This window comes from Montipora foliosa, chromosome 5 (genome assembly GCF_036669935.1).
Source record: "Montipora foliosa isolate CH-2021 chromosome 5, ASM3666993v2, whole genome shotgun sequence".
NCBI lineage: Eukaryota > Metazoa > Cnidaria > Anthozoa > Scleractinia > Acroporidae > Montipora > Montipora foliosa.
Genome location: NC_090873.1, coordinates 11,372,335 through 11,397,153, shown reverse-complemented (window position 1 = coordinate 11,397,153; position 24,819 = coordinate 11,372,335). Strand labels below are relative to the sequence as shown.

The window sequence follows — 24,819 nt, the reverse complement described above, 5'->3', positions numbered from 1 at the left end:
GACAGAGGGGCAGACAAAAGACCGGCTGACTGTCCACCTGGCCATTATGCAAGAGTGATTTAAGAAAGCCCTAGTTTGGCTTTTGCATGTTCTCAATCGGTGGCTATGTTACATTATATATCGTGTTGTGAAAAGAAATAAAAGCAAGAAGACTCCTGCCCGTGCGACGAAAAAGATTTCCCCTCAAAACCGAAAAAGTTAAGCTTAATGAATTATGGAAAAAACATGTCACAAATAGTGGGGTTGTAGCTCCGACGTATAGTTAAAGTTGAAGCATTTTTATGATTTTATTTACCTTTGAAACGTTCCATTCTGCCAGAGATCCATTCCTTTTGCTGACCAAAAAACAGCTTATTGACAATACCTGTGCATGTGGCAGATAGAATAAATTAATTATGATGTTGATTTCACTAAGTACTAAAGTCACGCGTATGCGATTGCAAAGGAAGTGACTAAAGCGTGTGGACAAGGGACTCAGGGAAGTGAGGATGCGGGAACGTAGGTGTGCGCTTTTCCATAAATTGAGTAGATAACTACAAGACCTCCAATTTTCGTCAAGGCAAGCCTAAAATGTTGTGTTTTCTCCAAGCAAATCGTTATCTTTAAGAAAGTTACGACATTTTTAAATTTCGAAGACATGTTTCGATGTTACAAACATCATCGTCAGTTACAAAATATTTGAAAAACCGTTAGGACTATATAACAACTAGGCGAAACATGCATAATTAAGTATGATTAAGTGACAAGAAATACATATTTGAGTGAGTTACAGAGTGTTAGAAAGAATGTAGAGCCTAAAGCGTAAGTGTCAGGTTGACGTGATGAACTTGTGGGTTTAAATTAGGCTGTTCCCAATTTATATGCATAGCCTCCTTGAGTTTCAGTTGAAATTTAGCAGGGGCGGAATCAAGGATTCGAAACAATCCGCAGAGCAAGATTGACGACAACGTTCTGAGCTTAGTAAATGTTTGAAGATGTGAGAGGACTTGTCTGAAGAGAGATGTTCAAGGACGCGTGTGGAAAAATGACGACCAGTTTCGCCGATATAGCAAGCATTACAGCAAGCACAAGTAAATTCGTAAATCACACGTAAACGAAGTTCTCTGGGGACAGAATCCTTCACTGAAAAAAGATTTCTTAATTTAAACGTGGTAACACTAATTTGATGTCAAGTTCAGAACGTTGTCGTCAATCTTGCTCTGCGGATTGTTTCGAAATCCTTGATTCCGCCTCTGCTAAATTTCAATTTAAACTCAAGGAGGCTATGCATATAAATTGGGAAAAGCCTAATTTAAACCAACAAGTTCATCACGTCAACCTGACACTTACGCTTTAGGCTCTACATTCTTTTTAACACTCCTTAACTCACTCAAATATGAATTTCTTGTCACTTAATCATATTTAATTATGCATGTTTCGCCTAGTTGTTATATAGTCCTAACGGTTTTTCAAATATTTTGTAACTGACGATGATGTTTGTAACATCGAAACATGTCTTCGAAATTAGAAAATATCGTAACTTTCTTAAAGATAACGATTTGCTTTCTGCTGTTTCGACCTTTTCTCCAAGCAACAATAAAAAATAGACCACAAATGAACTCGGAGATGACACAACTTTAGGGTCTACTTTTTGTGCTATTTGTGTTGTCGTTATTGGGAATAAAAACCCAAAAACGACATTTTCGACTTGTGGTTAAGGAACCTTACCTTAAATTCAATCGAAGTGGAGCCTACATATTGCAAGTTGCATTTGGTACAGGTAGCTAAATAAATAAGATAGTTTCTGTCGAATGGGATATTGACGACCAGTTGCCGAACTTTGAAATTTCGAAGCTTGAATTAAATAATTTTTACAGAGATCACACTTCTTGTTGCACCGTGAACAACTCCCGTTTTCTTCGCTTAGGCTTCTGCTAGAGGTTACTCGGAATTTGGATGGCGCCAATATCTCCTTAAGCCTGATGATTTTTGGTTCTACGAAAAGCCGGAAATATCGACGGTTAAATGGAAAATTTTCCTTGACTTGGGGTGAAGATTTCAATAGATGAAATTGTTTTTTGATGACCTTTGGGATATCTGGTAGAATGATTGGGTTATAGTAATAGTCCAGCACCAATTATACATGGGCGTAGCCAGGATTTTTCAAAGGGGGGGTCACATTTTGTCAAACAGAGGGTACTCGCGTTTTCGCAACCTGAATATTGTAGGTTGTTGGAGTAAAAACGGCTTACAAAGGGGTGTCACGGGCACCCCAGGATCCCCCCCCCCCCCCACTGGCTACGCCCTTAATTTCAATAGAGAAACTTTCTTAACCGGATTGATCTCATCAGTGGTAATAAGCACATCCCGAAGATGCAACGTGAGATCAAGAACATGCAGATGACTGTCAGAGTAAACCAAGTCGACTTAACTCAGTTTGAGTGTAATGTGAAGTGCTAGGTTTCTACCCCAAATGAGCCATATGAGCGTTAGCCCTAGTAATGGAATTTTTATTTTTTATACACCAGAAGTTGTCCGTCCTTTGGCCATTTTTTAACATTTATATATATATATAGACCAATCACAAATGAAGACAAAATACTGTTTCCTTTTTATCCACTTCAATCACCAGGGGCAACCAACGTCAATTTTGGAAAATATCTGTTTGGAAGACGATTTGAGATCTAGAATTTTCGGAACATTTGTTGTAAAATTTTTTGCTTGCCTGCCTGTCCTAGGATTTTCGAACATCTAAAAAATGGTATAATTGCCCATTTTAAACGGATTTTTACCCTAAAAAGGTCCCCTGGCTAAAATTTTCAAAAAGATAAGGTTTGATCCCTAAAAGTTTCGGGTCACTAGACTTTCAGCTAGGAAATCCGAACAAATGAAAAACTTTTAGGGGATAAAAAGATGCCTATATCTACCATTTAAATACCAAAATACGTTTAACAATGCTATGTTTAACAAACACCCGCCTGGTATGTTAGCTACGCCATGCTGATGAGACCCAAAAGGCCGAAAGAGCTGTCAATGGCTGCTAATTGACCAGGTGAAATGGTTGTGCGCATACGTGATGTGTTGGCCAAACCAGGTTGGTGTTAGTGTGTGTCACCTTGCTTTTCTGCTCTAATCTCAAAAATTAACACACCACAGGCATCGACATTGAGAATATTGCTTTAATGGTCTGTAAGCGACTGTAACATATATTCAGAAGGTAAGACAATAACAAAAGCATAGCAATATCCTTAATACAACACGAAACTGAATGAAGAAAAAATGAGAAGACTGACAGTACGTATTACACATCCAAAAAAACGAAAATGCAGAGAGGTGAGCCAGGGAGGCCAGAAAAAAACCCATGTAGGAGGAAATCTGGACTGGGGCCAAGGCATGCTCTCTTCTCCCCCAGCGAAAGAAGAAAGACAATTAAATACCCAAACAATGAGGAACTTGAAGCAAATCGGACACTTAATAGTTAATATATCTATATTTGCAATTGGATGCGGAACTCTTCCAGCCTGCATGTCTGTCAAGCAAACCATCACTAACAGATCTACACCCAGGGCTTGACGCAGCTCCAGACGTAATACTATGCAGGCCATAAGCTCAAACGTCCGAAACAAACGGCTTAAGAAATTTCCTAAATTTATCTCTGATGGTTGAATACGAAACGCCCTTGCTATCATGAAACCTTTCATTGGACTTAGATCGAACTATCCTCCTAACTAGAGGCAAACTGCCATCGCTCTTAGGTAAATGAGATAAAAGCTTCTCCAAGATAGCTACGGGGCAGGTGATCCTGTCAGACGTAATAAGGTACAACGAATGCCCCTCCCTGAACTGATCGTTTTTCGTCTTAGGTAGAGAAACTAACATATGCTCAGGAAAAATAGAAATATCTGAAATACTCATTCTTAATATTTCATCCACCCGCAGAAAATCGGCATAACCTACTAGCAATACAAAAAGAAAGCGAATAACTGCGAGAGTGTCATTCGACATATAATGAGAAGCAACCCTCTGAACTAGCTCCAGCGACAAAGGTTCCTTTGGCCTGATGGGCTTTTCCAAACTGCGCCTAGCTCCCTCCAGCGTAGACTTAACAAAAGGCTGATCGGCAGGGGACAGGTGGAAACCTGCTAACCTGTGGACACATGCGATACTGTAAACTGCACCCTCTGAACTGGAAAAGCCAACAGAATTCTTCCTAGCAGAGTTCCTTAGGTCAGTTAAGAACCACGCTACGTGGAGTGGCTCAGCAGGAATCACCGGAACACCAAATTTGGAGAGAGCCCAAGAACGCAATCGCAGCCAGCCTGCACGATATTTGCGAAGTGTCGCGGGAGCCTTGGCGCCAAACTGCAAATTAACCAAATCCAGAACCAAGAACTGGAGATAGGAGTCCTCAACAGAGCTAAATGCTGAACGCCAGGGGCTTGCTCAAAAAGCGTCTGAAAGAAACTGAAAAAAGAGCAGAGTCCAATCGATACAAAAATAGACACCCCCCAAACCCGAGCCACTTCCGAACACGGGAAAAATACCCTCACCAAACGGTGGCCCGGCGCACAAATGCGTACAGCTTCCGAACGCGAGAAAACCCTCACCAAAACGGAGTCAACCGCAAAAATGCTCACCGCCTCCAAACGCCGCAAGGCCTCACCAAATGGTGTCTGGCGCAAAATTGCGCGCGCCTTCGAAAAACACAAAATGGCGTCCGCCCACACTAGCTCAAAGACCAAATACAAAGACCCTCACCAAAAGGTGCTGTGCACACTAACGCACGGCAGGCTCATTTGCGGCTCGATACACCAAAAGGTGGAAAGCGCTCGAGACAAAGAAATAATGGACAAATCAAAAACGAACTACGCAGCCATGTTCCCTCGACGCCAAAAATCGGCGCAAATAAAACATAGTAATAAGCATATCCAACCGGAAGGAGCTCAAGCGCACCAGATAGACACCGCAATGCCTGATGCGCAAAATCCAAACGAAGTGCCAAGATGTCAACAGCCGGGCAACTCGAGAACACAGATTTCTTCGTTCGATAGGTGGCTCTTTGGTCCGGACCTTCTATCGACAGTTCTGAAATTCTAGGCAGCTGGAGAACCTCTCGAACATTGGGTTTAAATTTTAAAGGCGACAAACGTAAAAAAGGCCAAAACATACTAGACGGCCACTCAGGAACTATTAAGGTACCACGACCGCGACAACTTTGTAGCTTCCTGACAACTGGAACGACGAGGTCTACAGGGGGGCACAGCCAATTGTTAGCGCCACTCCAATCTTGCGCCAACGCATCTACCCCAGAGCTACCGGGAGATGCAAATCTCGAATTAAATACAGGTAACTGAGCGTTGTAGTAAGACGCAAATCTGTCACAGGTATGAGGACCCCAAATTACATCTATCATTCTGAAGACGGAGGGATTGATGGACCAGTCATCTTTGTCAATGAATCGACTCAACAGATCTGACTGCTTATTCGATTCACGAGGAATCCATTCGGCTTCCAAAGAATTATAATTAGCGAGACACACGCTAAAGACTGCCAAGGCAACCTGCTGCAACCCGATAGAAACGATCGCAGCTGCGGCGTGATTGTCAGTGAAAACTTTAACCTTCTCGTGCCTAAGCTGCTCAATGCAGGAAACTCAAACGTAGTAAATAGCCTTAAGCTCACGATAGGTAGAGCTCCGGCCAATTTCCTCAGCGGTCCACATACCACTGACCAAAGAACCGTTCAAAGACGCTACATAACCACCAAAAGCTAACTCGCTTGTATCGCTAAAGAGAACAGTACAAGATGAAGAAGGAGATGAAATTGGATAACCGTTAAAACAGTCCACGTTAATATACCAAAATTTAAACTCCTCGAGAAGGGCGGGGGTGAAAAAGACGACAAAATTCCACGATGATCTAGCTTCAATAGTAAGATATATCTGACGGGTCAATAGACGCGCAATAGGACCGACCGCTAAGGCAATGGATAGGATGGAACCCGCGATCTTAGCCAAGAATCTATAAGTACAAAAACTATCTGAGATAGCAGCATGCAAAAGCCCCTTGAACTTGGATACAAATTTTTGTGGCAGAAAAATTTCATCGCTATGGTGTCAATAACAAAACCTAGCCATTGCCCTACCTGCATAGGAACCCAATGTGATTTTGCTTCATTGCACAGAAATCCCGAAGCGCTAAGCTCCCAACGCTGGATAAAACGAGCCGCAGCAGCCGAGATCTTGTCAGGCTGACCGCAAAAACCGTCATCTAAGTAGATAAAGCTAAGATGACCCATAGAACGCCACCTGTTAACCAGAGGACGCATCAACTTAGTAAAACAAAAACACGCACTACTTAAGCCGAAAGGCAGAAGAGAAAATGAGAAATAACGGCGCTCACCATTTCCAAATACCCATGAAAACCCTAAATACTGCGGATGGTCATCGCAAATAGCCACGTGATGATACCCCGGACTTTAAATCCCAAGTAAAAAACCAATAGTCCTTTTCAAACACTTGAGAAAGTGAGCGCAAATTCTCACATCTAAATTTAGGTTTCGCTAAACATTCATTCACTTGCCTAAGGTTTATTACTAGGCGGAGCTTTTTGCCTTCCGCAACCGACAAAGGATTAACACAAAAAGGCGGAACTTCATGTTCAGAAATACACTCTCCAGCTAGCAATTCGAGAATCGCCTGGGAAAAAAATTCCTTGCGCTTAAGAGCTGACAAATTATTGCGCAAAAAACAGCGCGAAGGATAAGCAGCAAAAGGCAGCCTGTAGCCGTCCCTAATAATACTTAAAACGATTCGGAATTCAGAAGCACCTAAAGTATCGCACCAAAAATCAACGGCGGTTCTAAGGCGGCCTTTAACCTTAACACCGAAACTATCAGCGGAAAACTCTCCAGCTTGCAAATTATATACACATCCACAATTCGATCATACTCAACTCCATCATCCAAATCTTGCGCACCACCGGCTAGTCATTTGGAGCTCGTTTTTGAAACTGAAGCCGCAAAAGAGGAGGACTTGGAGCAAAATGCGCTGAGATAGCCATACTCTCCGCACAAAAGGAACACAAAAACAGAAACACAATGAAAAGCTGCGCGAAAATAAGCTAAGCGAGGTCAAAAGTGAAGTATGCCGTCGCTTACGTACGCTACGACCCGAAGGACGAACACATGAAGACACGTAACATTTATACCCAGCATAATTAAACACAAGATTCCACGGGAACAATGCCATAGCGTATACATGATAAATTCCTCACGGAAACGCGCAGAAAATAAATAACTGCTCAACTTCGTCCCGCAGTTATTTAATTATTATTGCTATGTTTAAGTGGTTTTGAACTATATTCTCGTTGGTATTAGGTAGACCCGGATGATAAGTCACTGTGAAAGGAATCCTACTATTTTCTTTCTTTGTTCTATCCCTCAAAGCCTCATTTCTAGGTGTCCGTCTCGCTCAAACAATTGACAATTTTAACGTGAATCTCCGTAATAACAAAGAATTTATAACTTCAATTCCATGTATTCCTATTCCGGAACACGGTCAATCGAACGAACCCTTGAATAACCTTAAGTAGTTCGGGAAGGAAAGTGTGTATCAACATTGGAGGAATAAAACTGGTATGAACGATGTGGTTGTTTGGGAAGAAAATTAAAGATGTTTCATCAGGTTCTTACGTACAAGTCCTCTATACAACCTCAAATTTAGTCAACTTGATTCACGTCGTTGTCCGGCCGATGGGTCAAAGCAAAGACTGCAGTTCCTCTCGTTGCTGATCGTCAGCTACTTATTTGATGCACATTCACTGCTGGTGCAAAGCTTGCGGGCGAGAAAGGTACATGCCTGCATCCTGATGGCTGGGTTGAACTTTCCTTCCTTCGTTTGTGTCTGATCTCGAGGGTTGATGTCATTTCTTTCTGCAAGCGTGCAACTTCTTTGTTCGCTGCTGTTTTCCAACATACTCTGTAGTTTTCTGTGGCATCCTAGGCCTTGAAATCGATGCTACAGTTGGTCAGATTGCTCTTGCATGTGTCTTTGTACCTCAGCTTCGGTCTTCCTCGGGATCTGCTTCCCTGCACAAGTTCGCTAAACAGGAGCTGCTTCGGAATTCTACAGTCGTCTATGCGCCTCACGTGTCCGAGCCATTTTAGTATCCTCTTAAAGAAAATTGCTGTCATATTTGCCAGCATTGTTTTTGTTCATGAACCCCAATGTTTTGTGGCGTTCCTGTCAAGTGGCCGTTGCAGTTTGCCACATATTAGGGAGTTAAAGAAACGACGACGGCTACGAATACCATGATATCATTGGTTAAAAGAGCGTAAATAATCGTGCTGCACGTGCAGCACGGATTTTAGCGAGTATGTTAACGTTATCGGTCCTCTTCATAACGACGACGTGAAATCACCAAATTTGAGGTTTTTACGACAAAGTAAGAATCTTTCATTCTCTCTTTTCACTCTGAAACCGCTCGTACCAATTTATTTTTTGGATACTTCGCCCATATTGTAGGACGTGAACGAGACTGAATAATCGTGAAAGACTTATGATAGAGCCAAGTTACATTTTGAGGTGACGTTTTCGTCCACCCTCACCGTCGTAGATCTTTAAGTCACTAAATTTCCACATCGAGGAGGGCACTGGGAACTATTTCCTGCCGACTATCAGGTCACCCGTAAACACCTGTAAGCAAACCACACAAAGTTCATCAAAAGTCGAATTTGTTTTCATCCGGCCAACGTAATGTTCATCGCTTCGTTAAGTATGAGTTTTTTTCCTAGATATATTGGTCAGTAGGTAGTTCAATATAGCAGGTTAAAAGTAATGTATTTAGCCGCGATTTTTCAAGCTATTGGTATCATGGTTCGCCTGGTTTTTTTAATAACTGCACTCTGTGGACGAGGTATGTTTGTAAATAATTAAACTGCGTATCATGATTTGATATTCCCAATTTCATATTCGGCATCCGAGTCACGGTTTGCAATGAAAAACAGCAACGATATACCCTCTCGAACGCCTTTTTATTCCAAATAGCTACAAATATATTTCGAATACATCATCGTATTTTATTTGTATGTTCTTGTCACTAAATGCTAATTTTCATAGATAGATATCTAAACGTTATAAAAAGTTTCATTTCATTTTTTTTCAAATTTTCTTTACAACGTTTTCAAGTTCAGATGGCTTAACTTCTAGCAATAGACAAACCATCCAGAAACATTATTTGGAGAAACTGCGTTAAAAACAAGACAGCGGAAAAAAATGCCACCGTGTGCTCATTTTAATTTCTTACTGGATCTTGACGTGTGTCACTTTCATTCTTGCAATATTTGTGAAGAACGGCAGAAAAAATATAAAACGCACGAGCAGAGCTATGGTTACTCGAACTGTTACTTGAAAATCTCGTGTGAAAAGTTCGGGACACCGTGGAAGATCTCAAAGTCCCCATTAAACCTTTTTTCTCCCGCGTAGTGTCAATTTTCTGTTTGTTTGCTGTAAGATAATTTTAACGTATTGAGCTTTCTCAAGCGAATTGTTATGACAGTTATTCTCCTATCTTTTCTTAGCAAATTGCTTCCGTGAGAGAGAATTGGTGGAGAAGCTACTGGAAAATTATCACACGGGCTTACGGCCAATCATTGGAAACAGTTCACAACCGACTCGGGTTAATATTAGCATCAAACTAGTGCAGATATTTGAGATGGTAAGCATGATAGGCACGTCCAGCGTGCAGAGTAAGTCCAAACCTGACATGTGAGGGATGCTTCAAAGCGAACCAAAATTCAAGCATTATGGTTGCTAAGACATATCTTTTTGTTATAAAGAACATTTTGTACCATATTAGAGCTTTGAAAAAACTTAACGCATTTATTTGCAAAGCAGTTTGGAAGAACGTTAACGGGAAAGTACAAAGCCACTCACAGCTCTGTCGTTAGTCCACGCGGGTCGCGTCTTGTTTATGAATGCAAAACCGGATACGTCACAGAAAGAGCCACATTTCGATGTAAAATGGTAAAATGTGTTTGCTGTTGATGTCAACTTTGATCTATTAAAGAATGTATTCGAGTTTAGGTGCATATGAACCGTGTTTCAAAGAAGACTTTTTCCCTCTGGAATTGTTAATTCTTATCAAACTGCAAATCTGAGGTTTTATTATGCTAGTTGTCCTTCGAAGGGAATTATGATGAACTTTATTTCAGTGTCAAGTGTATCTAACGCTGGAGCCCTAATTCGGGACACTGTACAAGAATCTTATCAACTCTTATCTTATCACATCGTAGGTTGGTTTTTGAGGAGAGGGGGAAACCCGGAAATGTTACCCGGAGAAAAAACCTCTCGAAGCAGAGACTCAACCCAAATATGGCGCCGGGTCTGTGAATCAAACCCAGGCCACATTGGTGGGAGGCGAGTGCTCTCACCACTGCATGTGCTATCCCAAAGCAGGGTTTTCGACAGATTTGTAAAGTAGTTGACATATTTCTAAAAGCACCGGACGTGACATTTTTTGCAAGGCGCCTTGGGAGCGCCGAAGGCGCGAGCTACCTAGAGGGGCCTGGGGGGCATCCAGAATTGTTTTTAATAGAACACCCACAAACGCAGTTTCCAGAGAACCCAACAATCAGTTTCCCAGGCACGGCTGGAGTTCGCTCAAATTCTCTTTAAAAAGTAATTTTAAAACTATTATAATAAAAAGTAACAAACCCCTCAAATACGACTAGAACGAAACGTCCGGCCTCCGGCCTCAAACGAAAACCCCGCCGAAGTGTAGAAGGAATCGAGTAACAAATAGTTCCGTTTTTAAAATACATCTCTTTCATTTATTCACCTGGCGTAAATTAACTTCAGGCATCTCTCTCATAAGGATAACTTTGCCTTTTTTTTTTCCTGAGCTTAAAAATTTTCTTAATAATGTTGGGCCACATTTGCTGCTGGAGGGAAAAACATTTTTGTTGGGCTCGCAAGATTTTTTCTTGCACTCAGAGTGGATTGAATGCATTAAATTTTGCTTTGATTCATGATCGCCTCGTTTAATTGATCTCTACAGTGATACAAGGCAGAGTTGGGAAAATAGCTGGGAATGCTTTTAACTTTGCGCTAAATTCTCGGTATGATTTTTACACAGGACGTCAAAAAACAAGTCGTAATTACTAGCGTTTGGTTGAAGCAGGTAACTTAAGCCCGTTGGTAAGATAATGCAAAATGATCTTAAACTATATATTTTGAATTACCTGTCCATTATATGGAACTGCAGAATATCCAGTTACTATTATGTTCTTCTAGCGGCATTCTCTAAAGAACGAGGAATATAACAATACAAGTACATGCCAGTAACATACAACTACGGGCGCGTTCGATTGACCGTATTCCGGAATAGGAATACATGGACTAGAAGTTAGAAATCCTTCGTTTTTGCGGAGGCTGACATTAAAATTATCAAACACTTGCTAAAGTGCTATTTTAAACATATCTTTATTATCCGCCAGACATACCGTTATAAATAATCACTCCACGTACGCGTATTCTTATTCCGGAATAGGGTCAATCGAACGCACCCTCAGTGGCGGAGTATTCTGCAGTTTAGACCGAATCGTAAGTAGAAGAAGATTCCAAAGTGTAAGGGTGGCACAGCTGAACGATCTATCGCTCAAGGTCATCTTGGATCTCGTGTTTATTGTTCATAAAATTCCAGGAACATTCTCTCCTTCAAGACACATTAATTCAATTTCTTACACTTGGTATTTTCGATATTGGCAGGCCTGGTTTGACCCAGCTTTGCAATGGAACCAATCAAAACATGGCTGGATTGAAGAGATCAGTTTATCTCCTGATGATGTCTGGGTGCCAGATACAGTTCTCCTAAACAAGTAACCCTAATCTGAACACAAAATTTATCGATTTGTATGCGCACGAAGCACTCTTGGTGGTTGTTAATTGTTTTGTTTAAATTTACTTGTTTGTCGTCTTATAGACTTTGATCTCAGTTTGTTCGTGCTAGTTCGATCTTTGATTGTTTTAGCACGTTTTTTATATTTGATATTCGCGGTTTTTCAAAACGGTTTGTGTTATTCCATCCTGCATTGTAGCGCGGAGACCAACAAAATGGGGAAGCCTGTGGGAATGAAAAATCCCCTTCTCGTGACTTCCCATGGCACAGTCCGCTGGTTGGCGCCCGTCATTCTCAAGAGTTCCTGCAAACTCAATGTTCGCTATTTTCCCTTCGACGAACAATTTTGTAGACTCAAGTTCGCATCTTGGACGTACAGCAGAAGTACAATCCAGTTGCAGCCTGAGGAAACTGATATACTTCAGAATTACACAGGTAAATGCAAAAAATTTAATGAGCTAAAACGCAAGTTTGATCTTATTATCTTCCCAAGGCTTTTAAGTGAGGCAATCCTGGCGACCACGTTGATCGATAACCCCAGAGTCGCCTCAAGCTCTCGAAATGGCGTCGCCGACGAGCCACCATATTGAAAGCCGAAAAGACCCTAGGACGAGACCAAAATGAATAGATAAATGGTGAGGTCTGTGCGCAACTTTTAAAGAAATCCTCGTTGACACAGCATCGTTGACCCACTAGTGATTGATTGTGAAAATGAGCTGTATGTACAAGTAGATAAACGAAGAGGAATATCATGCGTGGTTTTCGCAGATCCCGGTGGTGACCCAGAATCTTTCAAAGAAATTGCATGTCTGCTCGCTTCAACTCTTTTGCGTTTATTCATTGGTGAATATGTACATTCCGTTTTAGGGCTTCCCATGTAGGAGCACACCAAGGGGACCCTTTGTCGGCCATACTTGGCCTAGGATTCAATTCTTTCCAGAGTTGATTTATTTGTAGAACGCTTCCCTTGGGAGAATCAGCACACCCACTGTTGTAAATGCCAATCTCCCTTCGGAGATTTAACACACCAACTGTTGTAAATGCCAGGCCAAGCTATCTCAGCGTCAAGGAAAATATAATATTTTCGCGGGAAAAATCTGTTTCTAAAAATAAAGAATTTAGTGGAGATATACTCTCCCCTTGATGAGCTCCCAACAGAAGTGATTTTCAGCCCTTTACACACATGTACAGAAAAAAAAAAGAAAGAGAGAAAGAACATTTTAGTTCTGTGAATCACAAACACGATGAATACGTTTCATTTCAGAGAGTGGAGAGTGGAACCTAGAAAGCGTTTATGCCCTGACGTCATCAAGCAGAGCAACTCACATACACACCGAAGGCAAGTCGGCAGTAACGTACGTCATACACATACGTCGAAAGGTTTTCTATTACTTCTACTACCTCATCGCTCCATGCATGATGACGTCATTTATGACATTGATCCTGTTCACCCTACCCCCTGAGAGTGGGGAGCGTATGGTAGTGGGAGTAACAATTCTCTTGTCACTGATTGTGTTCTATTTGTTGGCTTCCACTCACATTCCTGAGACCTCAGAGGTGCTACCGTTAATCGGAAGGTAAGGGATGGGTTATAGTAAACGCCTTTATTACTCTTCTTATTAGTCACCTGCATCGAGATCATGCGATTCTCTTAACAGCGGCTTAGACTGACGTCACGCAATCCAAACCCTTGCGTGACCTTGGCAACAGCAGATCAGCGAGATGTAAAGGAGACAATTATTGTCGTAAAACAGCAATGGAAATTTTAGCGCGAAGAGTTTCACTGTAATAATTGAAGCAAATTCATATAGGTTTGCACAAGATTTTTCTCCTAGTTTTGAACGTTTGTAAATTACAGTTTTTCAAAACCAACGAATCGAGAGAATACTTAAAGAGGCACTGTCATGAGCTGCGCATGCTCGAGTTTGTTCGCTCTCGCGCTCACGGAAAATTCTAGCCTCCATTATGGATTCACGCGTGAGTCACGTATATTCGCAGCTAATGAATTCTATGTCAACGATAGCGCTCCGAATTTAATATTTACCTGTCAGGAAGAACTTTCCGGATCAATTAACTTTTGTAAATGCGAAAGTGCTTGCCGTACAAAGCGAAATTACTGTCGCTGCACGCTTCGTAGCCAGCATCGAATTTAGCTTGCAGCCAGGCGTGAAAAAAATCTTTGCTTGAGATAAATACGCTTGTGCGTGTTATTCCACTCCTTCAGGTATTCTTTGCGATCCGTTAAAGCCTTCCTTATTCTCCCGGAGTTTCTCCTTAGTCCACCATGGCCCTCCCCAGTGGAGGCCATTTTGAATTTGTCGATTCAACTTGAAAAAGTTAACCTAACACTTTTCAACTTTTCACAAGACGCTAGCGCATGCGCAACTCATGACAGTGTTCCTTTAAGGCACTTTCGATAGGCGCTATATGATGTATGCCCTCGATCATCCACAAACCGTGGATTTTTTGGTGAACCTAGAGAACAGGCTCTAAATCCATCACAAAATCAGCTTTAACAAGACAGTAGGTCCAGGATTTCATCTCGGGTACGTCGGTGAAAGACGAGTCCCCTGTCATAGCATCAACGCCGTTCTCTATTTTTAAATAATTGTCTCACTTTTTGTTGCTGCCTTTATTTGTCAGAAATCTCTTGTATTTTCCTTCCTTTATTCTTCAGATATTATGTTGCGACCATAATTGAAATCTCGTGCGCACTGATCTTAACATGTTGGGTGTTGAGATTTCATCATTACAACACATCGGTGGGAAAAGTTCCAAGCTGGGTCAAAGTAAGTGAGCACATTTGCAAAATTATTAAAATCGCGAGTGCATCTTTAAGCACTTATATTCGGATCTGCGCAGACGCGTTGAATAAAGGTTAAGGTCGAATCAAAATCGCGACTCCAAGAGTAAAGGAAAAGTTCGACTTCGAGGCCCCCGCCACGAGGAAACATGGTTACAGAAGCAGATGTTACCCGTTTGCAGCACCAGAAAACATTTGTAACGGGAGCAAAAATGTTTCTAGTTTTCTTCAGAAACATCTCGCTTCCTCATCAAATGTTTCCTTTCTTTTGCACCTGGGAAACATTTCGGGAAATGTTTTTCTCTTTTTGTGGGAGCCTAGAAGTACCTGCACAAGCGCATTGAGCAAAACCTAATGCGCGCGCTTAGGACCGAATCAAAATTGAAACTCATAGAGAACAGCGGGAGTGCGACTTTTAAGTACGTGTGTTCGGTTCTGAGCATGCGCATTGAGTAAAATCCTCAGGACCGAGTCGCATTCCTTGAAGTCAGCTACTAATTCATGAGGAAGTATTCACGTCCCATCTGAACAGTTTTGCGCATGCGTAAGACTCGCTAATCAATCAATCAATCAATCAATCTCTTGTTACCCACGTAACGTCCTAGGAGCTAAAAACACACACACTCACGCATGAAGATATCCCTCTCATGTAGTCTCTGGGACTTAAAATTGACAGTGATCCTTCCAACTTGCTTCCAAACAACATAGCAGAACTAAACATAGCCTCTCAAGAGGCCTCGCCTTTTTGAAATTAATCTCTGCAAATTGTATGTTCAACCTTGATCTTTAGCTGCACAATTGAAGGTTTCTAGCTTCTGGTCTTCAAAGCCTATTTTAATTGAGATGCACATGTAATATTCTTTATGACTATTGGAATGAATGAGAATTGTGAAATAAATGTCATATAGTAAGTTAATAAATGTTCTGTATCTAAATCACAGGGTGATAATTAGGGTAACATTTCAACTTACCGGGATTTGCTGGGGCTTATATGTGACCTGCATACTGAGTTTTCATTTGCTATCACCTTGATAATTCCCTGATTTAAGCCATGGCACTCGATTCATCCTATCTTTTCAACATATGCATGCGGTGGTGAGCTAGAAAGCTATGCTTTTCTGACCACCGCTCACTCCCTCGTGTGTAGCTATTATTTTAATATGTTATTTAACAATATTTTTATTCATAAAGGGTCCATCTCAACCAGTGTTCGCTTCGGGGGCACATGCGATTGGCGGCCATTTTCACTTGCATCGAAATTGCAGCCTGGCCTTCTGAAGATTTTCTGCCTTATAGCATTGATTTGAGGACGGGTCTGGTCTAATGTCATGTTTGCCCCCAAAACGTAATAGGTCGCCAAGGAATGAAAGAAAAAGAAAAAAACAAGATCATCATCTTTAATACTTAGAAAACCTTACCACTATCGTTGGCGACGATGAATTTTTGGCAACTGAATTTTTCGGAGGCAGTGTGGCCCAGTGGTTAGGGCGCTTGCCTTGAGATCCGGAGATCTCGGGTTCAAGACCCGCTCTGATCACTCGTTGAATTTGATCCTAGTAGTCCCTGGTTCAACTTCCCAGCTGCACTTGTAAATAGCCGACTGGTATGCCTCCGGCCAGTTGGGATTCTTAACAGTTGTTGTTGTTGTGTTCCGTTGTTTCGTTGATTGTGTTTCATTGGCCCTGAAAAGCCCCTATGGGGAGCGGTCAATTACGTATGTATTGTATTGTATCATGATGGGATTAAACTCCCTTTTTTGTGCACACGTGATCGATTGAACTACACTTATCACCCCCACTTATCCCGGATGAAAACGTTAACAAATTCCCACAATAGACACTGATTGATAGAGACCCTTTAAATAGTTAAAGTTCAAATCTGAACAATATCATGAAGTTTGAATCAACTGAACTGAAACAAATTACTTTTACCCCTGAAAAATCAATAAGATATGTGAAGCTTGATCTCGTTTATCCCCGCTTAGAGCCGGTTGTGACCTATCGAAATAATTACCATGTTGTATGACACTCATTTGAAAAACGCCATTTTGTTCATCACTGTTTGGTCCATAGGTTTATATCCTCGGTTATGTCGCCAAAGTAGTGCGTTATGAAGTCCCGGATGAAAATACAGCACCGACGGAACGCATCGAGGATGAGGGTGAGTAAAGCGAAGAATTTGGCAGGGGTCTCGGCAATTTCAAACCCAGTCTCTCTGTTTTCTTGCCTTACAGTGGGTTTGGTCCGGATGGAACAACTTGAGCTCCTTTTTAAAGTGCCCCTGTTATTAAAAAAAAAAAAAAAAAAAAAAAAAAAAACTTCCTGTTTTTCTTCAGAGTTTGAAAGTGTGTTTGCTTAACACCTCAGAGGATTGGATCCAGGCAAAAGTAACGTCAAAGGCTCAGTATCTTAAAATTTCACAGTGTGAATGCAGATTATTATATTATGCAAACTGAAATCCCAAAACTCCCGTGTTGCATGTTAATTTTACGGCGTACACATGCATTGCATTCTTAAAATAGTGAGCCTTTGACGTCATTTTCTCCTCGATCCAGCTCTCTCAAGATCTTAAGGTTAGTATTAGCGGACCTTTAAATAGGAAAATTCCAGTTAAAATAATCAGCTGTCTTTTTTTAATCAAGGCTTAAAACTTTTGTCGCTTAGTGTTTGAAATCCAAAGAAAACATAAGAATTGATTTTTTGGCCAAAGGGGCACTTTAAGGACGTTTGCGCCCATTGCTACTGCGCATCCTTACAGCGCACGCAAATTCAAAGGCCACGTCATGCATCGAGCCGTGGATCATGCACGAAACACAATAACGCCACGTTTTAAATGGTAAAAAAAATCAATACCAAAACCTGATGGGCTGCATTCCATCGCAAATCGAGACTCCTGTGTTATGGCCTTCTTTTCCCAGCTAATTCCTTGTAGAGCGGTTTTCAAATGAGTGTCGTAAAACCAAAACGTAAGTAATTACTTTGGCCAATCAAAAAGGGCGGAGAAATCCAGTAAATCAATCAATTCTAGGAGTAATTACACGTAGCAGACACAAAGCGCGGGAAAATGTACACGCGCGAGCCACGACTGGTTGTGGTTTCACTTCTGATTGGTTGAAAAAGTGGCGCGGCAACTTTGAACCAATCACGAGCTATGTAATGCAAAACCAAAGTAATTCGCTAATTACTTTCGACACTCAATTGAAAACCGCTCTATATGATTTTTAGAAGATAGAAATGCCACTGGGAATGCGGATGCAACGGAAAGCTCATTGACCCGTCGACGCCTTCCCAAAGAGCCTAGCGGCATCACCATGATGGCAAAGCAAGTACTGAGGAAACAAGAAAAGGATAACATCCAGGAAGAATGGCAACTGGCTGCGCGTGTTGTAAACAGGCTTTTCCTGATTTGCTATCTGATCGCTGTTGCGCTTTCCATATTTGGCATCTTTCTGGACGTGCCAGGAGTTTTAGTTTCCAGGCCCCTGCCACCGACCACAGACGATGAGTAGTCCCATCGATCGATTCCTTCGTCCACAGATACGCACTGTCACTTTTAATTTGTTCGCATAAAGCAACCTTTAGCCTCCCGGTTTCCGTTTCCCACTAACGCGAGTCTAAACCTTTGTAACATGTGCAGCACGCAGCACAAAAATTTTTCCTTAGTAAGTAAGTTATAATATTATTTTGTAGCGTTGACCTTGCTGTAGGCATAGTTAATATCCATTTGCTTGAAAGAAATCAGCTTTCTTACTCAATTGTTCCAATCACCGGAAACCCTTTGATGACGAGGCCATTTCCGAGTTCGTGTCTGCCTCCTCTTCAAAGCGAGTCACAGTGTGAAGTTTTTGAGACGGTAATTAGTTCTACTTTACATATGAATGAAAACTAATTTTCAAAAGAAAGACTTCGCACTTAGACTCGCTTTGAAACGGAGGCCGACATGAACTCGGAGAGAGCCTATGGTGTATTGCGCCCGTGAAAAACGTCACAACTAGTCGCTAAGCAACCAAGAACCCTATTTTTAATGGGACCTAGAAGGCTCCCGATGTTATATTAATTAATAATAGGCCTTTAAACCGTTGGACGAGGGCGAATACGAGTACCAGTTTTCCGTACCAAGCATGCGCATAAGGTTTGGAGACTGACATTTGTCGAATTGCGCATGCTCAGAACGGATCTTCCGATCTAAAGGTACCCAATAATAGGTAATGTCGAAGGTATCTTTGCTATTGGACAGTGTTGCAAACTACAAACTTTCTCTTCCTTCGACTCTATATTTGGTGCACAGAACAATAGGAGAAAAATTCCTTTGGGAATTTGACCCTATCATAATGCAAAACATGAGCCATAATTTGCTATGGTTTTGTGCACCAACATGGCCGTCTCATCACGTGATTGAGAACCATCTATTCTATGTTGTGGTGAGAAGGGCATATGGGGTTTTCAAATTGAGGTAATTAGTATACAGCAAGAACAACAAGAGTCCTAAAATGGTCCCTTGAGGGGCACCACAATTTAAGGACAACACCGTAGTGAGCGGGACGACACAAACCAAAGATAGGCCTCATCGCGTATAGCGCAGTAATATAATTTAGGGTTAGGGTTAGGGCTAGGGCTTGCGCTCTCTTTAGGTCTAGGAAGACAACAGCATTGACCATACCAATGACTATAGTTGATAGCAGGCGTATGGTTGATAGCAACTAAACACGAGGAGAGTGGTTTGGAGTGTTTGCCCCGTTCTAGGACAGCTAAAGCCCATGGTATATTTTTAAGACATAAATGCGCGGCACATAGAGTACCGTCTGAATTTATGTTTGTTACCTCATATAATTCAAAATGCTGATTGCATAGATATTTCAGTCTTGTTCCTAAAACTTGATACGTTTTGGGGAGCATTCAATTCCACCAGAAGCTTCTCTTAAAAGTTTGGATAATTTCATGTAATGTTAGAATGGTGTGCGCACGCACTTCAAACCGACAGAAACTTTCAAGTTCACGCAATTTACCCTCTGTCACCCTCTGGGGGTCAGAAAAGGCTTCATCAAAGGCCAGGCCCCGGGGTTACTCAGAACTAACACTTCACTGAAAACCAAATTTGAAGAAAACAATGCACAATTTAAACAAAGAATACGTCAAATGCCCTCATCCGGAGTCAATCAGTTTTAAGCCGCTGTTACAGGTTGAAACTTTTCGCAACGGCGCTGCGAAGCAAGTGTCAGCAGGCGTTGTACTTTTTAACATGGTCGGTCTCATCAAACTTTTTGAACTTCCGTTGCGAGACAGGTTTCACGAAGTGGTTTTACACGATGAAAATCTTGTTTTTATCACCACTGCGATCGTTGCGACAGTTGCAGAAGTACGTAGAAAGCGGTTCTCCTTTTCGTGAAATTTACTCGCAACGGAAGTTCAAAAAGTTTCACGAAAACCGACCATGATGCACGGTGCAAAGCCTTGTGAACTTGTTTCGCAGCGCCGTTGCACGCAAGTTTCAGCTAAAAATTCCGAAGTGTAACAGCGGCTTTGAAAACAAAAAAAGCGCGCTAAAAGATTTTGCCATTTAGTACAGAATATTGCCCATCGTGCAGTGTCTAATCTCAAATAGATTTTAAACGACAACTGGGATGTTATAAAAAAACAGCCCTTGCTGAGAAATCTTTTTAAACCCTCCCCTTATTTCGTATAGAAAAGGGAGATGTTTGAAAGATGTACTCGTTAAAGCAAAACTCTGAGGGTCTTATAAATTCCTATCTTGATTAATAGGAATGGTGTTTGGCCACGCCATGCGAAGTGACCCCTGATGACTGACGTTTTATGACACCGGAAGTGTTTACAGACGAAAGTCAGGTCTGTCGCTAACCGGCCGGTTTCATCCGAGACTATGAGTTAAAGGCCTTGCACATAAATGTATTTGTGTGATATACTAAAACGATTATTTATAAACAACATAACTTGTCCCTATTTAAGTCAATCCTTTAGTTATTGCTTTAAGGATATCTAAGACATTTTGACGGCTTATATTGGCTTGCTTATTTGACGGTTGAGGGTAAAATTATTGCGTTCTTGACGGTTGACGGTTAAATGTTTAGCAATTTGACGGTTGACGGTTAACACCATTGACTGCACCCTCCGTCATGGTTACGGACATGTCATATCCCGCCTACTATTGTCACTGCGCATACGTTCTGCGCATCTCTAGATACTTGGGATTCCTATGTTTGATGCTTATTAATACAGCGATATTTTTGCGCGGTTTAAAATTATGCGGAGAAACTAGAACTTATTAAGTACTCTTAGTATCCAAAAGGAAAATTGGGAGTAACCATACATTTTTGAGAGATAAGTAAGCTTCAATTTGCAAAAGACGCCATACATTTCTTTGCATTTTAAAGCTCTTTACAAATATTGTTGATCAATTTTCTTCGAAAAATGCGTGCTTTACCCCAATTTTACGAACTTAATTTGCAAGCAAACGCTCTGGGCGGATGTAAACCTTAAAGGCATCGGAATTCCAGCGGCCAAGAGTGCGAATTTGTGAATCATAGAATCCTTAAGCTTTTTCAGCCGCATGCGATGCAGCTCCGATTCGAAAACTGTGACCTTTGTACCGACGGGTTTCAAGGCCACAGAATGACAAGCAACGTTGCAACTCAGTATTGAATTGATCGACCGTAATCGGTGCGAAACTTAAATGACAGAAAAGCGGACCGGGCGATTTCCACTTAGTACGAGATAATCTAAAATGGCCTGCACGGGACAAAACTGCGCGGGGAAGTCTTCTCGTGATATTAATATCTCAAAAGGGCGGTTGTTGACATTGTTTGTAATCGGAGATTACCAGCTTGAAGAAATGAGCTTTGCCGTCGGCAATTAAAAATCGTAACGCGCTAAATTGAAGAACGGTGGAAACAGAAAAGCCGAAGAGTTGTGAATCAAAGAGACCTTAGCTTACAAGTTCGTGCAAGACCAGGCGGGAGATTGGCGGAGTGGGAAATGTACCCTACCATTAAAATTGTTTAACATGCCTAGCGTCCTTATTTAAACGGATATGATGATGTGCCTTTTTGATGCCTTTGGTAAGGTCAATAAGACGACGTAGGAAAGCGCGGCCTGGAACGACGACAGAACACGCAAAGTTTAAAAGACCGATAAGGGACTGAAGCCCCCGAAGGGTAACTGTTCGACGTTTGTGAAATTGATGAAGCAACGTGCGACATTTTTTAAGCTTAGCAGGAGGTAATCTAGCCTCTTGAGAAACAGAATCAAGAGTAATACTCGCGAATTCAAGTGTGATCCTCGTCTCCATCGTCTTTTCATGAGCAATCGGCACTTCGAGATAATCGCACAGGCGGAGAAAATTCGCCAAATCGGCTTCGCATTTCTCTGCAGAAGGGGCCACTAATAAAAAATTATCTGGAATGTGTAAGACGGCTGACGCCCTTAATTTCTGCAACGAGAGCCACTCCAAAGCAGTGCTAAAGGTTTCAAAAATGGCGCACGAAGATAAGCAACCCATCGGGAGACAGCGATCGAAGTAATATTTATCCACCCATTTTATCCCAAGCAAGGAATAGTCTTGAGGATGTATAGAGATGATACGAAAGGCCGATTTTATGTCGGTTTTGGCCATGAAGCAGCCAACCCCCAAACGCTGAACAATTTTCACTGCCTGATTTATGGTGGCGTAATGAACAGTAGAACAGTCGTCGGAAATGTTGTCATGAACACGAGGGGTAGGATAAGTGTTGAATTAAGCGAACCTCGTTTGGTGTCTTTGGGAACTATGCCAATGGGCGAGGAGCGAAAATTAGGAAAAGGAGCTTTGGTAAAAGGTCCAACAATCCTGCCAGCATCAATTTCCTTTTGCAATTTAGAGATGACCAAATCCGGGTTTTGTAGGGCGCTTTTCAGATTAGGAGACTCGAACGGGGCGCGGTTGCCAATAAATTGTATGTGAAAGCCATAACGAAAGCCATGGACCAAATATCTACCCAAATTAGACACATAATCCTGGAGCAAAAATTTAAGTCGATCCACCTTTACGGGCGTGACCGTTCGGTAAGCTGAGCAGAATTGAGGACGCCGGATATCCCTGATTTAGGGGGTCCGTGGCGCGTGAGGTTCCCGGAAGCGGAACAGTGACTAGCGGGCTGTTTTGCCCCACATTTGCAGCAGATATGCTCGTAATTGCAGCCACTACAGGTTTTTCCGGCATGAAATGTCCAACAAATACCCTTGGGAAAGGTGCATGAACGAGAACGGGGTCGATTTTCATGGGTTGGGTTAGCCATTTCAGGGAGCTGAGAAGGACGTAACCGCTTTGAGCGACGAGAATTTGTACCCAACGTGCGTTTCTTGGGAGGCATAGCTGATGGTGAAAAAAGCTACCGGAAAGATAAACTAATTAAAAGGAGGCGTGAGCGCAAATGTTACCCACACTGGTTAGAAGTCAACTAAGAATCAACAGATGGCCCGCATCTGGTTAAACTGAGAAGCTGGGCTGTCGGAAAAATGAATCGGAGCAGGAATTCCTCAGAGGGGCGTATTGTAAAATGACCTGAATAAAAAATGACAACAGCGAGAGCGTGTGTGGTAGCGCAAAAACGTATCATAAAGCCGAGTTCCATAGCGGTGCGAGAAAAAACAGCAGCCGAGCGCATTGGACTCACCTAACCTACTCGGTGGTCGAAAGGATTGTACACCCGTATGGCTTTTGTAATTATCTCACAATAAATAACAACCAAAGCCGGTATAAGAAATAACATCGGGCACACTGTGCCATCAGGCGGATATCCGCACATGATATAAGAAGTTGTGAACAGCGTGGAATGTTGCAGCCAAAAAGTCAGCAACGTGTAATTCCAACTGAAGGCTGATTCATTAAAAATTATTTATTCATCGGCTTGGTGAACATAAACCGCAAGGAACTGGCGAACAAATAGCAAATCTTTTCAATAATGAGAGATTGCGATTGGTTAAATGCTCTCATTATGTAGGAAATGTAAGCATCTTAAAACGGCCCCTCTGAGGCTCCTAAAAAGTCGATAATGGCCGCGCGAGTTTAAATGAACGCCATCGCTGGAATAAAGGCTAACCTTGGTATTCCAAAACTCCCTGTGCCTCCAGTAAAAAGAGTACGGGAGTGGCTCTAGCAGGACCTTCAAGTACTTGACTAAATCGCGAACACGTTTATTATACGTAGGGCTCGATTCTCGATAAACAGTTTGGCAAACGCAAACACGTTTGACCTGAAAGCGGTCATGAAGTAAAGCGACTAAATCCTCAATAGCAGAAGCTATCGACAACGGGTCAGCGTGTACGAGATCGTTTGATCCCAGCTGTAAAATGACAATCTGGGGCAGAAAAGACTCAACCACTGGTAAATCAAACGCACGTGCCTTTGCAATAGTTCTACCGCCAACACCATGCCATTTAATTCCGCAGGCTTCAGCAATGAGAAAATTGGCGTTAAGGTCGGGATGAGAGGCAATAAAGTCCTTTAAACGGCGGATAAAGGAGTGGCCAAGAATCAATACCCGAGGTGGGGCCATGCCAAACGTTTAGGGAGAATAAAGCCCTCCAAAAAAGAACTTAAGCAGCATACAGCTTGCCTGGAAAATCTTGATAATCCAAGTTTAGTCCGTGAAGGTACAGCTAAGAGCGCCAGTCACGAAGATTGCAATCCCTTAACTAGACCTAACCTTACTCCGCCCTTATCTATGATTGGCTCATTTTTCTGGCTGAATGCATCTATTTACCCGAGGAGGTCAAAGTCGACGACATAAATAGCATCATTCCTTACAGGAATAATGCCCCTTTTGAATTAGTAGGCACTGTCCTTAACTCTTTTCTTGTGCTTTACAACCGTTTAATTTTCAATAATTGTAATGATCTTTCGCTTGGAAAAACAAAGCGTTATAAAGCTAATGAACTATTAATTACCACTTAATAATATATAAACCTTGACCGTTTGGTCGTTGCAGCAAAAGGGAGTTTAGGGAGTTTAAGAAGCGACGACGGCTACGGCAACGACAACGTCAAAAAGCAGTAATACTATTGGTTGAAAGAACCAAAAAGATCGTGCTGCACGTGCAGCACGCATTTTTGAACATTTCTCTCCCGTACTCGTCAAAACTACTACAAG

General features: G+C 41.9%; 3 protein-coding genes and 1 pseudogene across 7 annotated transcripts in view; 1 reads left to right on the top strand and 3 right to left on the bottom strand.

The window, feature by feature from the left end:
- Nucleotides 1–367, bottom strand: part of LOC138003609 (uncharacterized) — a 21,031-nt gene extending 20,664 nt beyond the window's left edge. Inside the window, exon 1 of one of the 2 annotated variants that reach the window (XM_068849764.1) lies at nucleotides 296–367. In XM_068849764.1, the coding sequence (XP_068705865.1) occupies nucleotides 296–327 (32 nt within the window). In that variant the 5' untranslated portion in view covers nucleotides 328–367. The remainder of the gene's footprint in view (nucleotides 1–295) is intronic. The other variant, XM_068849766.1, reaches the window with a different exon arrangement.
- LOC138003618 (neuronal acetylcholine receptor subunit alpha-2-like) overlaps nucleotides 1–20,679 on the top strand; it is a 27,249-nt gene extending 6,570 nt beyond the window's left edge. For 2 of the 4 annotated variants that reach the window (XM_068849792.1, XM_068849791.1), the window contains 7 exons: nucleotides 11,115–11,159; nucleotides 11,747–11,856; nucleotides 12,076–12,311; nucleotides 13,141–13,453; nucleotides 14,554–14,665; nucleotides 16,752–16,839; nucleotides 17,904–20,679. In XM_068849792.1, the coding sequence (XP_068705893.1) occupies nucleotides 11,115–11,159; nucleotides 11,747–11,856; nucleotides 12,076–12,311; nucleotides 13,141–13,453; nucleotides 14,554–14,665; nucleotides 16,752–16,839; nucleotides 17,904–18,187 (1,188 nt within the window). In that variant the 3' untranslated portion in view covers nucleotides 18,188–20,679. Of the gene's footprint in view, nucleotides 1–8,675; nucleotides 8,895–9,558; nucleotides 9,696–11,114; nucleotides 11,160–11,746; nucleotides 11,857–12,075; nucleotides 12,312–13,140; nucleotides 13,454–14,553; nucleotides 14,666–16,751; nucleotides 16,840–17,903 lie in introns of those variants that run through there. The other 2 variants (XM_068849793.1, XM_068849789.1) reach the window with 2 other exon arrangements.
- Nucleotides 3,552–5,392, bottom strand: LOC138004278 (uncharacterized). Its single transcript, XM_068850751.1, has 2 exons — nucleotides 4,913–5,392; nucleotides 3,552–4,371 (listed from the first exon to the last, which is right to left on the bottom strand). The coding sequence occupies exons 1-2, from the start codon at nucleotides 5,390–5,392 to the stop codon at nucleotides 3,589–3,591; spliced, it is 1,263 nt and encodes a 420-aa protein (XP_068706852.1). The 3' UTR covers nucleotides 3,552–3,588.
- On the bottom strand, nucleotides 5,633–6,919 carry LOC138004277 (uncharacterized; annotated as a pseudogene).
- Nucleotides 20,680–24,819: the final 4,140 nt, after the last annotated feature.

What these genes read in the sequence shown, in the direction of transcription:
- LOC138004278 (XM_068850751.1), bottom strand. Translation starts at nt 5,392, where the DNA reads ATGATAGATGTAATTTGGGGTCCTCATACCTGTGACAGATTTGCGTCT. An exon ending in GTGCGCTTGAGCTCCTTCCG is followed by an intron (nt 4,372 to 4,912) that starts GTTGGATATGCT and finishes TCCTATCTCCAG; the next exon opens with TTCTTGGTTCTGGATTTGGT.